The sequence below is a fragment of the Eschscholzia californica genome, unplaced genomic scaffold (assembly GCF_041429995.1).
Source record: "Eschscholzia californica isolate CP2 unplaced genomic scaffold, dmEscCali1.0.p SCAF_4, whole genome shotgun sequence".
Classification (NCBI taxonomy): Eukaryota; Viridiplantae; Streptophyta; class Magnoliopsida; order Ranunculales; family Papaveraceae; genus Eschscholzia; species Eschscholzia californica.
This window is the reverse complement of record NW_028238461.1, coordinates 11,862,217-11,875,738: the sequence shown is the minus strand read 5'-3', so window position 1 is coordinate 11,875,738 and position 13,522 is coordinate 11,862,217. Positions and strand designations below refer to the sequence as shown.

Genomic DNA, 13,522 nt, shown 5'->3' with positions numbered 1-13,522 from the left:
GACAAATGGAATGAAAACGTATTATCAAATCATAAGTAGAAAATCGTAGACAAATTCTCCAATTTCATTCATTTGATACGTCAACTCTCTCTCTCTCTCTCTCTCTGTCTCTTAAATGGCTAATACTAATATATTTGTTGATTGCAAGTAGCTCTGTGGTGTCTTTCTTCATTCTTTTTCGGCGAAAGTTGAAAGGTAGTTTGGTTCTTTAGTATTCTTCTTTGATTTCTATATTCAAAAGTACTCTATTTCTCTAGATTTCCCAACTACATAGATTTGTTAATATAGAAGAAAAAGATGATATTTTATTGTCAAATTAGGCTTTAGGGTTCAACTAATTATTTTCATGTCAAATTAGTTTTAGAATTCAACTAATTATATATTGATACATATAAATATCATTTTAGGAGTACAATTAATTGTATAGATACATAAGGCCTTTTAATAGTTTAAGTTTCATTGTTATGACGATTAATGGCCCTATTTCATACTCATGATGTATCAATCCCGTATTATATGCGATGATATTATCTTGGCTACTACGTTTTTGTTCCATCCTTTGATGTATCTATGTCATTATTTCATGTAATAATGGAGTATTTGTAGAAAAATAAAACTCCTTACCAAATAAAAAGGAAAATACAAGGAAATCACATTCTAACATTAAAGATGTGTATAAAAGATAGGAGGCACCGTCTCCGTTCTAGGTGATACACAAACTTGCGAAAGAAACAAAAACGATAGAAGAGGCTACAAAAGTAAACCTACCCCAGTCCTAAAATGAGTCCATCATTGATCAACAGTGAAAAATTTATCAAAAGATAAAAAGATAGTGGATCGAAAATGAAGACAGTTGATTTTGTGTAGGTCTAGAATAGACTATATAAGATATATATATATATATATATATATATATTTCTTCAGCAAAAAAATCCAATATATATAGGACTACTATACATGAAGGTATAATTAAAACCAAGACTAATATGGGGGATAGGCAACCAAGGTGGTTGCATACTTGCATTATACCCTTTGGAAATTGTTGTAATCCTAATAATATATGAAATTAGCCTTTTCCAAAAAAAAAATTATATTATATTTGAAAAATTCTATTTCTCCCTCCATTTTGGTCCCTCCCCAGCCCTCTGCCGATGAAGGTGATATTATTATTATTTTTTTGCTTATGTCATCACCCGTTTTCGAGAAAATTTAATATATAATAAACTTAGGAAGACATATTTAAGCACATATTTGTCATTTAGAAATGCAGTAAAAACCCAAAAAAAAATATTAAGACAAACACTTTGTCATAATTCTTATTGATCCCACATTCAAATCACTAATATAGATAATTGATTTTTGTGGCTTGTAGAGAATAAAGTCATAAGCCTCCATATAGTTAAGCATTAACAGAATTAAACTTCTTAGTTTATTTGAATAGCATACTAGGTTATCTAGTTTAAGAAGATAACAAACCCTAGATGTATGGGTGTTCTTTCTAATTAATTAGAAACCCACTTCAATTACTTAAGTTCAAATGTTTCCTCTTTCATTGGAGTTTCCTGAAGGACCATCATTCCATGGAGAAGGAGGATAAGGAAGGAGCAAACCTGAAGTTGGATAGAAATTAGAACTTCCTTCACTATCCATTCTAATGGTTGGATCTTGGCAAGAGACAATAGGTCGCCGCATATGGATTCCCGGTGAAGCGGATATGGTAGGTGGGATCTCATTGCAAGCGTAACGGATAAGATCGGCATTTGCAGCATCAAGTTCTTGTTGAAGCCTATTAACCTCTCTGTGAAGGAAAGATATCGCCCCAACGCAACCGTACACTGGATCCTTCACTCGAGCCTCGGCTTCATACGCAAGAGAGTTAACTGCATCTTCTCTTTGGTGGGGAAGAACCTCATTAAGAAGCTTTGTGACATTGCTTGCACCAAAAATCTTGTGAACATTTACAAATTTTTGTGGTTCCTCAGGTGGGAAATAGGGAGCAAAGATGCAACCCCTCATGCATTTTCTCCTTAAGAACTTGCAGGCAGCACATGGAGAGTTGGAAGAGCTTGATGAAGACATCTTTTGCTGCTGCAGTCATAGTTTTGACCCTTTAAACCCTTAGTCTACTTACTCTACCATTATCTGTCTAGTTTTGCATATATGAAGATTGCATGAACATATAAATTATCATCATATATAACCAAATTACACATCAAAATGAAAACCCAAGTTTCATTTAGCTCTTTCATTACTTTTTCTTCTTCTTTGTACATTTGATCACATAATTTGCAACCAAATGCGTTCGCGGAACTCATTCTGGTTGGTTGGTAACATGTGTATATGTGTCCAGTAAGGAGACGGCTATGGTTCGTTTGAATCTTAATTGTTTCCAAAAAAAGAAAATCAAGTGTGTTCAACACATGAATTATTAGGGTTAGGTTACTTTCAAGAAAAGAAATACACTCACAACCCATTACTAAACTTTCTAGTATGATTCTTGAGGACTTCCTTTTAACAAGAATTCCTTATAAGACTTTGATGTTTACAGTTATCTATCTAGCTTTCCATGACTATCACACTCATTTCTAAGTAATCTAGCTAGCCCAGTCTCCAACTTTAAACCCTTTCTCTCCACCTTTTATCTTTACTAATTCTGTACCTACCCTTCTTGTTCTTTTCAGATTTCACAGAATATATAACTATGAAAAGAACATGACCTAACTGGCAAATAGCACACACATGCAGTAAGTAGTTTACTTGCCCAACAAGACAAGTAATGAAGAAATATATAAAAAGTACTACAACAATATAGAAGAGAATGATGGTTGCCTAAATTACCTGCTTTTTGAGATCAAGACTCCTTTTTGGATGAAAAACTCCACCAATTAGACACTTCAAAGATCAAGATGACTTTATACTAGAGATCTTTGAAAGCTAGCTCATGTTACTAGAAATTGATCATGTCTAAAGATGGGATGGGTTCTGAAAGAGGAAACCCTAATTGGAGGAGAAAGTGATCAGTGTCTGCAAGATTATTTATTGGCAGTGAAGAGAGAAGAAACTAAATGGAAAAGACAAAGTGTAATAAATGAAAAGTAGTACCCCTAAAGAAAGACTATGACATTCCACTTACAAAAATAAAACATTATCAATGATGATCATCTCCCCAAGCTGGTTTGTTTTTCCTTTGATTCTTGTTGTTAAACTATAGTAAAAAAAATTACATTGTAAGATCAATTTGCAACAAAAAAAAAAAAAAAAGTAAAAAAGATCAAGTTGTTTTCAAGTTATCCATAATGGATTTTCCATTTTTATGGCACACTTTAAGACATCAATTTTCTATCTTTTATTCCAAATTATTGAAATCAGCCTCCCAAACTCACAATAAACTACATTTTTTTTTCTCTGAGAACGGTAAGGTACGAACAGTACTAGTTTATCCGGTACAGAAATGTACATTTTACCACCCAACTAAAATGGACTTCACCTTTGCAATGATATAATCCAATGTGATTTAGAGGCCCTCTACTATTATTCTTATATCAAATGTTAAATACACCACAAATAACATAGCAAAAGGTTTTTCTATCTTCTAGTTGGCGAATACTTTTGTAATAGATTTTTCTCGTGTTAAGTTTGTGACTATCCAGTTCAAAACCAAGCAGTAACAAGTGGAGAGGACCCATAAACGCCTCCTCAATGTGGCATTCATTGAGTCTAACACGGTTCGGTTTTTTTTTTGTTCGGGTGTCATCGAACACATGTGACTTTTAAACTTATAGTGTGTGGACCTAATTGACTCTGGTACCATATTAAGTTCGTGGTCGTCCAAAATTCCGACGCAAAACTTGACAATGGGTAGAGAGAACTTAAATATTATATTTTTGGTTACTATATCACCCTTCGCACACATAGTAGTGGGACGGTCTCGTCACAACTCACATGAGGTACAAGTCATTCTATAATTAAACGATCTTTTTATTTGACATTTTGGTGATTAATTTTCACCCTCTGTAGAAACTCTTCTTCAATATAATAAAAATAGAATAAATATATAAATAGGTCGGTACAGTAGAAGAATAATATTGACCCCCACCATATCTTAGTATGAAATTCGATCAAATCACAGCTACAATAATCTATACAAAACTTTTAACATATGAAGCATAATTTTATAAATTTATGCTGTAATTCATGTGAAATGTCCCTTTACTTGGAACTATACTACAAAAATAAGCTTAGATTTTGTACCAACTTTATGAGAAAGATGAAACCTCATTGAAGAAGAATAAAAAGTTTGAGGTTTTGGCATAGATGTTATCCTAATTAACTATGTTTATCTCAACGGTTCGGGTTTAACTATGATATATTCTATCTATGATTTCTAATAAAAAAAATTCAAGAACTCGATGACTCTGGCCACACGAATCAAACTCTAAAAAATTATGGGCAAATGTATTGTAAACCCTAATTTAATATGTGATACTATTCGTTATAGTTGATGATGGATCTTTAATTTAGTTAGTGGTGCTTTATCAACACTACATGAAGATAGTTGATCAAATTGTTAAGTAAACAAGCATTGTCTTGACAAAAAAAAAAAGTAAACAAGCATTGACTCTACTTTTTTCCATGTTTTTCCATGGAAGAGTTTCTCCTTATAATATTTGTTTATCTTTTGAATACCATCGATTAGATAATCCATTACGTATGTTAATATTTATGTTCCATTTTTTCTATTATTATGTCGTGATAATAATTATGATTTTATGTGGCTCAAATAAGCAGTATCAACTCCACTTTTATTTTACTATTATATTGTTATTGGTATGAAGCTTAAAGATAATCAAGGGAGTATTGAAATTAACTTTAAGATGATCCCCATCTATACCTACATATCTATGGATTCTATTTTATATATCTATCAAGTCTACACCAAAAGCAATCAACATTCTCTTTTTGATTAGTAGTATCATTATTTTCCACTCTACCTTCTGGATCGTATACGATTCTGAGTCCTTTTGCGCCCCTTGGATTTTCTTTTCCTCTTTTAATATTTTGAGTGATTTAGATTATCGCAAAAAGATAGAGTTGACGAACTTCTCCTTTTGGTTTTTGATTATTTGATAAAGATCATAACTTAGTTTATTTTGAGAAAGGATTATGGTTAGTATGTGTTTTACATATCCTAGCTAGAGTCCCATTCCCTTCAACAAAAAAAAAAGCTAGAGTCCCATTTATCATGTCAAAGGTATCTATAAGATGAGTGGGAAAGGAACTAATAAAAGTATGTGTATGCATTAGTTCTTCCCAAATATACAGTAAGATTCTTATTTATTATAGTAATGATAGTAGCTTCATGGTCAAATTCTGCACTTAAGCTTTAAAATAATATTACAACTAGGTTTTTTCTTCCATTTCTCCTTCGTCGCTATGTGTTTTTACTTTTTGGGTTAATTTACGGGGAAGTTTGGTCAATCCCTATAAATTTTTTGTTTTAATGAAAAAGAACCAGTCAATTTTTGTAGTCAACTCTCTAGGTACATTTATTCCGGGAGTGCTACATGTACAAAGTCCTTGACAAAATTCTTGACTTAATGACTCATTTTCACTAAAAGACAAAAGTTGATCAAAGGTTTTCAAAGTTTGACATTGATCGGGACCGTTCACTTAGCATTTTGTCAAGAATCTTGTCAAAGATTCTTTGTACATGTAGCATTTCCCCATTCTTAATTTGCAAAAGCTTTGCAGCACCTTGCGACAACTTTGTAACAGCTTTGCAGCATCTTGCAACGATTTTGGAACAATTTTTCAGCACTTTGCGACAACTTTGCAACACCTTGCAACAACTTTCTAGAAAATGCAGGGTTTTTAACCAAACAAAATACAAATATTTGGATTTTTAACCAAGAAAAATATAAATTTTGGATTTTTCACTAAAAAAAATATAATTTGTCTTTTTAACTAAAAAAATTGAAGACCCACTCTCTTGTAATTTATATCCACGTGATATGATAAACTCGCTTACTTTTTTCTAGAGGAGGCAAAATAATATCATTCGTTAAGAAACTCAGAACAAGGGTGGAAGCCAAGATAGCTAACCCGCCTTTGCAAACAACAATACAAAAAAAAAGGATCATTTACAAATGGCTTAAAGCCTACATATGGCATCCCAATCTATAATTAATTGACTAAAGAGAGTGTTTCTAAACCAATTTTGGGAAGTAACCCAGTAGTAAATGAGACTCTTAACTGAAACAATGACATTTTTCAATAAATCTTTTTTTCTCATCATCTATCTTCAATACTATTATTATCGACCAGAATATGGTTGAGGGAATACATAACTTAACAAAGGACTTCCGATCTGTAACCTTAAGTTGTTTCTGTTCCATTGGAAAACGAGAGATGCAAATGGTATTGCAAAGAAGACTGGAATTTAAATAGATAGCTTCCAAAACCTTGGAAGTAAAGGGTCACTTGAGGAAAAGATGAGTTGAAGTCTCACAATTCATGCATCTTGCAAAGGAAGAATCTATTAGGGGTAGTGAATCTTCTTCTTATAAGCATATCCATTGTAGGAACAACTTCGGGAATGATAACCCGAAAGAGAAATGAGACTTTCGAAGGAATAGTCTTGTGCTAAATCCATAAGGGGATCCTCATTAAGAGAACGTCAACTGCTTTTCGAATTCTTGATAGAGAGTTAACAGAAAATCCTCGACAATGAGGGAGAAAAATTCGAGAATCTGAGCTTGATTTGGGTTTGATAGTGGCTTCAAATGTGTCGGTAAGGAGAGTCAATAATTTTTCAATCTCTGAATTCTTAATAGTACGAGAGAAGTGGAAGTTCCTTACATCATCACTAAAACATTCCCTTATGTATTCTTCAATGGTTGCATATATTTTTCTAAATGCTCTCTGTAGATGAAATCTGGGTTTGAAGGGACCTTTATTGGTCCAATTATCAAACCAAAAATTAATCTAGTCTCTTTTGTTGGTTTCTTCAAAATAGAAAACATCACCTCTCTTAATTAACTCCTAATATCGTTTAACATCCCCACTTAGAACACTTTTTTCTATTATAGTCAGTAATTATTAAGTAATTTATTTGTAGTTTTACTCTTTTTATGGAAAAGTGGTCCTGAAATCTTTGTTATGTCACGAATTAGGCAAACAGTCCTGACTCGACTAAAAATAGGTGAGTCCAAATTATTTTAGACTGATCTACTTTTTAGGTAAAAGTATTGGGGTTTCAACAAAAAAAAAAAAGGTAAAAGTATTGGGGGAAGGACCAAAATCCATTTTTTTCTGACAAAAATATTTGTTTGTTATAAGATCCCATGAATTCTCATAATGCATTTTATGTGTCATAAAAGATCATAATGCATTATCACGAAATCCTATCTTGTTCTTCAAGTCGAATACAATTTTTTTTTTCTAAACCAATTTTTTGTCTCTCGTCACAATGCATTATGAACAAAAATAATACGTTATAAACAAGCATAACACAATATAGTTGTTCATAATGTGTTATGAGCAAAAAAAATAAATTGGGATAGTGTATTAAAGTAAATAATTTTCTTCCCTTTCTGTTCGACAAGCTTTCAATTTTTCATTATCCAGGCAAGATCCAGAATTTTCACTTAGGGGTGCAGATTTATATACCTAAATAATTTTTTTTTGCAAACATAGTAATTAACAAAATATTTATATTCATTAATTATATTAATACAATAATAGTTACAAACGCAATTGACCTCTACGAGAGTTCATACTTTGAAATGTTAACATAATTGACTCGTTGTCAATTTCACTAAAAACTTCTTTTTCAATAAAGACTACTAAACTATTATGCAAACACATATCACTCATCTTGTTTCTTAAGCGTGTGTTTACCAGCTTCTTAGCTGAATTTTTTTTTCAACGGAGGCAGCTGCAACCAGCAAAATTCGTGCTAAAGTGATGAGCAAATAAACTAAAATGATATGCAACTTTTATTTATGAGTTAGTTAATATCCCTTTCCTATTTCTTCTCGCTTATCTTCTTTATTTTTTTTTTCTTTATTTAGTGATTGTTGTAAATCAAAATAGAAAAACATTAGTGTAAATCGACCAAAATCGGTTAGAATATCCTTACAGTAACTACTATTCACATATTTCGCTCCCTACCCATGATTTTCTATTAGGATTTACAACTTTTATTTATGAATTAGTTAATATTGTATCTTCTTTATTTTATTTTATTTTATTTTATTACTGATTGTTGTCTGTTTCTTCCATCTCTAGAAGGTTCTTTTTAGGAATTTTGGTTTAGATGTCATCTCCAGTGTTAGTTAAGAGGGATTTGTCACGCGGCGAAAACCTAATCTGTCTAAATGTTTGTTCATAATATGTTATTTCCTGTCATTTGTTCTCATGCCTCAGTTAGGAAAAGTGAAAGGGCAACAATGTCATCTCCCCCAACTAGACCTATAGTCCATTTATTTGAAGACCTCCCACCCATTTCCTCTGTCATGGGGTGGATTAATAGCCCAAGGTTCCAAACTTCCAATAGGAAGTTTAATTTTCTTTTTTTTGTTGCTGAAATATTAGGCAGTTTAATTGTCTCCTTGCAAAAAAGTCTTGAACTCCTTGGCTTCACCATCTAATCATGGCAAACTTGAAATTTTGTCGGAGCAGGAAAACTGAAATTACAGGCGCCTTTAAAGTTACTTGTTATAGCCCAATCTGTTAAGAGTTCTACAGTCACCCCACCACAGCTTGTTGGGATTCATTGAAAGTAATTTTAGAAGTAATGGGGTGCGCCTATAAAACGCTCCAGGTTTACCGACTTATAGGCACTAAAATAACTGTCATCACCCATCACTTTACTTTCTATTTTCTCTCTCCTCCCCTAATCCAAATCCAACTTCTATTTTCACTTCTCTACAACTCTCTAAACCACTTCTCTCTCTCTCTTTCTCTCTCTAACTTAATTGAACAGTTGCTGGTCTGGGTATGTATCTAATTGTGATGGAGTTTGAGGAAGAAAACTTCCCATAGTATATTTATTCATCTTTAAGGTATTAATTGATGATTTCTCTCTCTCCTTATTCACTCTTAATTTTTTTTTTACCCTTACTATTGATTAAAGTTTGGAACTTTATACCCTAATTAACTTCTGTTCTTACAGAATTAAAAAGGGGTGGTGTTATTTTTTTGCTAATTTGGATCTACCCATATTTTTTTAACTAATTCATTTCCTAATTGTGTGTTAGGGAAATTTGGGGATTATTTATTAGCCAATTTATTTATTTGGTTAATTTGTTAATTAAATTTTTATATTTTTGATCATTAATTAGGTTCATTTGTTATCTTATAACAACCCTTGTTTATGATATTAGGTTATAATTGTGAATTGTGAATTGTGAATTGTGAATTGTGAATTGTGAATTGTGAATTGTTGCTTGTGATGGTGTTAGTTAGTAATCCCAATACCTTACTATATTGTTTGGTTTGGTAAAGAATAGGATGAGTAGAGATTTCTTTAGCCATAGACTATTTGATTGATTATTCCAAAGAAATGGGAATCGTAAACCCACCCACCCCTGGATTTGGGATTCCCCCTTTAGAAGAAATCACACGATACCTAGTCCATTTCCATGTACCGAACACAATTTTGGAATGTGGTTATAGTAATCGCATACCATTCTCACGCCCCAAACATGGGCTTATGGTAAAGAGATTTCTTCCCCGCTTCTCTTGGTTTTGTACCCTTATTGAAAATTATGTTGGTTTTAATGGGACTGTTACAAACTTGTTGGTTATCCTTCTTTTTGTGTGCTTGCTATATACTATCTAATTCCACATATTGTACATTGTGTAGGAAAGGAGAGATAATTCATAGAAGAGTGAGCAAAAAGAAAGGAGAGATAAATATAATTGATAGAAGAGTGAGCAAAAAGAAAATCAGTCATGGCTGAGTTGGAAGAGCTAAGAAAGAAGCTTGCTCCATTATTCGATGCTGAAAAGGGTTTCACGGACGGAACATCGTTAAACCCTTCCGCATCTTACATGGTGACTTTTTCTTGTGTTTTTTCCTGCAAACATACAATTCTTTATCCGCTTTCTAAATTCTAACACACTTTTCCTTTTGGATGTTTAGGTGTCGGAAGGTGGCACAGTGAACTTATTAAGCAGATCTTGTGGAATATACAACATTAATGAGCTTGGGTTGCAAAAGCGATCTTCTTGGTGTGTAGATGAAACAGATGTTAGTGAGAAGACATATCGATGTGCTTCACATGAGATGCGTGTCTTTGGAGCCATAGGTAGTGGTGCCAGTAGTGTCGTACAAAGAGCTATTCATATTCCGGCTCACCGGATTCTAGCCTTGAAAAAAATTTGTATCTTCGAGAAGGTACACTCAACCTCGTTTCTTCTACTTATATTTACCAACATGACCTAGAATTTTCTTTAACCTTGTGTTAGGCGGATTAGTGTATAAATAAATTGCTAAAGTTTGCCCGTTAAAATTAGTTTACCCTTTTTGTGAAATTTGACCATTTACTCTTTGAATGGACACAATAACTAGACTTGAAAAGATGAGATTCTATATTACTTGAGATCTTATGTTAAGTTCCTCGATTTGTTTACACTAGGACAAGAGACAACAACTTCTTAATGAGATACGAACTTTATGCGAAGCACCTTGCTACGAAGGACTTGTGGAGTTCCATGGAGCATTTTACACTCCAGATTCCGGTCAAATAAGTATAGCATTGGAGTACATGGACGGTGGTTCGTTAGCAGACGTCTTACGAATTCGGAAACGTATTCCAGAACCCGTTCTTTCTTGTATAGTTAAGAAACTCTTGCATGTAAGAACTTGGTCTTTATATTTACTCTGATTCTTTTCTTTTTAAATTGTCGTGAAACCAAAGAACGCTATTAAGAGAACTTAATCTTATATATGTGTGTGTAATTGTTTGTGTCTAGGGTTTAAGCTACTTGCATGGAGTTAGACATTTAGTTCATAGAGACATAAAGCCGGCGAATTTGCTTATGAATCTAAATGGGGAGCCGAAGATCACTGATTTTGGAATAAGTGCTGGGTTGGAGAATTCGATGGCAATGGTGAGTGATTTCATATTACTAGAGAAGTCGAATTTGATTTTGATACTGTCCATAATTTCCATCTTGTTTTCGTGGAACTGAAATATGAAAAGGCTAGCTAATAATATGAAATCACTTACATGTGGATATGGTTAACCAGTGTGCAACTTTCGTCGGCACGGTTACTTACATGTCACCGGAGAGAATTCAGAATGAGAATTATTCTTACCCTGCCGATATTTGGAGTCTCGGATTAGCGTTGTTTGAGTGCGGTACTGGAGAATTCCCATACACAGCTAATGATGGGCCTGTTAATCTTATGTTACAAGTTAGTCCCTCTTTCTTGAAGTGTATTTTTCTATTATGTTACTTGTCTTGTTTTTAACACACTAACACGTCGGAAATTGTATAACCTATGGCAGATTTTGGAGGATCCGTCGCCTTCACCACCTAAAAACTCGTTTTCTCCAGAGTTCTGCTCATTTATTGATGCATGCTTGCTGAAGGATGCCGATTCAAGACCAACGGCAGAGCAGGTGAATACAAGAACATTATATTTATTTCTGAGATATGAAACTTCACTTCGAAGTTTATGTCGTATGGAGGAGAATGTGGTGTTTTTTGTTTTTTCCAAGTTTATGTTTGGAATCTGCTTTGAGGTCTTAACTGACTTGAGTCATGGTTTCAGATATCTTGTTTTCTATGTGATTCGTGCGTCTGACTCGGACTGACTTTGCGACCATTTGAATCATACATGTCAGATCTAGATGACTCAGATCTCGATTTAAGTTTTCTTTTTTGAAATTGTCGGCGTGCCTCGAACCCTTGACCTCTAGAGTGGAAGACTAAACCTCTTACCACTCTTACCCAGGGTTGTTGGCAAAGAGTACATTTTTTTTTTGAATTGTTCAGCGTGCCTCAAACCCTTGACCTCTAAGGTGGATGGCCATACCTCTTACAACTCCAACCAAGATCTCGTTTTAAGTTCATGTTGGTTAACTGATTCTTTTTTTTGCAGCTTCTTTCCCACCCTTTTATAACAAAATACGAGGATACAGGAGTTGATCTAGCAGCATTTGTTCGTAGTGTTTTCGATCCAACACAGAGGATGAAAGATTTAGCTGATGTAAGTCTCTAATATTCTTATTTTGACAGTTTGTATGTCGTTTTTTTACGTACTTTGCCTCTAACAAACCACGAATGTGCTTGGCAGATGCTGACAATGCACTATTACTTACTTTTCGATGGATCTGATGAACTTTGGCATCATACGAGGACCTTATATAACGAGGGATCAACTTTCAGGTACTCACAAAGAATCATATTACTACTCGTTGTCGTACTTTCTAAATTGTTAACCTAATGGTTGATGAGCTTCAACATCATAAACTTCGCGAAAATGTTGGAGAAATAAAAAAGATGTTTAGGACCTTTGAGTTATTTTGGACTATGGACCTAAATCTTGGGAAAAAAAATTGGGTAGACTCGAGGTCTGAATTGACTCAGAATTATATTTCAAATTGTTTGTTTTTGTCTGAGTCGTCTAATTGGCTGATTCGGGTTGATTTTGGGTCAATTTAAGTCATAAGATGCACTTTTACTCTTATATCAACTTATACAAACCCTGTTTTTTAGCTTCTCAGATAAAATCTCGACAGGAGCGAACGAAATCTTTGCAACTTTATCGAACCTCAGAAGAACTTTAGCAGGTGATTGGCCTCCCGAAAGACTAGTTCATGTCGTCGAGAAACTTCAGTGTCGGGCCCATGGAAAGGATGGAGTAGCAATTCGTGTATCTGGATCATTCATTATCGGAAACCAGTTCCTTATTTGTGGAGACGGTATACAAGCAGAAGGTATGCCAAATTTCCAAGATCTCTCAATCGATCTCAACACTAAGCGAATGGGAACCTTCAAAGAACAGTTCATTATGGAGCCAGGGAATATGATTGGACAATACTTTATAGCTAAGCAAGAACTATATATCATTCAATAGAAATCCTGCACAAGATCGGTTGACCTAACAAACAATCTTGTAACTGTTTCTTCTTTCGAAGCGTGTAAATGTTTGCTTCTTCTTGAGCTTAATTATTCTAATTATACTACACTTTGATCTTGTTGTATGGATGATTGATTTTTTTGGCTGTTTAATTTTAATAGTTGAAAGGCTTTAACCTAGTTTTGTTGGGGCTTAATGTTTTAAGCTGTCTTAAGTGATGGTGTTAAAAGTTTAGGAAGATCTCAAAATTTCTTGAGGAAAAATATACTATATATATATATGTGAGTGTTTTTTTTTTCTCTTGACGTACCATGGGAGATGATAATCGATGATACCAAAGTAATTACCGAATTAGTTTTGTTTTGTTCTAAGTTGGATCTGAAATTTGACTAGAGGTTTGAATTGACCGGAGTCGCATTTCATAAT

General features: G+C 33.7%; 2 protein-coding genes across 4 annotated transcripts; one reads left to right on the top strand and one right to left on the bottom strand.

The window, feature by feature from the left end:
• Positions 1–1,303: 1,303 nt before the first annotated feature.
• LOB (Lateral organ boundaries (LOB) domain family protein) lies at positions 1,304–2,949 on the bottom strand. Its single transcript, XM_086634720.1, has 2 exons — positions 2,839–2,949; positions 1,304–2,088 (listed from the first exon to the last, which is right to left on the bottom strand). Exon 2 carries the CDS (start codon positions 2,077–2,079, stop codon positions 1,534–1,536), a length of 546 nt encoding a protein of 181 aa, XP_086490846.1. The 5' UTR covers positions 2,080–2,088; positions 2,839–2,949; the 3' UTR covers positions 1,304–1,533.
• A 5,915-nt stretch (positions 2,950–8,864) lies between these two features.
• Positions 8,865–13,275, top strand: MKK3 (mitogen-activated protein kinase kinase 3). Of its 3 annotated transcripts, XM_086633516.1 has the most exons (11): positions 8,929–9,065; positions 9,869–9,908; positions 9,951–10,059; positions 10,148–10,402; positions 10,644–10,862; positions 10,981–11,118; positions 11,258–11,425; positions 11,520–11,633; positions 12,116–12,223; positions 12,311–12,402; positions 12,733–13,275. In XM_086633516.1, exons 3-11 carry the CDS (start codon positions 9,958–9,960, stop codon positions 13,091–13,093), a joined length of 1,557 nt encoding a protein of 518 aa, XP_086489642.1. In that variant the 5' UTR covers positions 8,929–9,065; positions 9,869–9,908; positions 9,951–9,957; the 3' UTR covers positions 13,094–13,275. The 3 variants fall into 3 exon arrangements, with proteins under 3 accessions (XP_086489643.1, XP_086489644.1, XP_086489642.1); XM_086633517.1 differs by having other exon boundaries at positions 8,865–9,065; positions 9,906–10,059; XM_086633518.1 differs by having other exon boundaries at positions 8,865–9,065; positions 9,869–10,059.
• Positions 13,276–13,522: the final 247 nt, after the last annotated feature.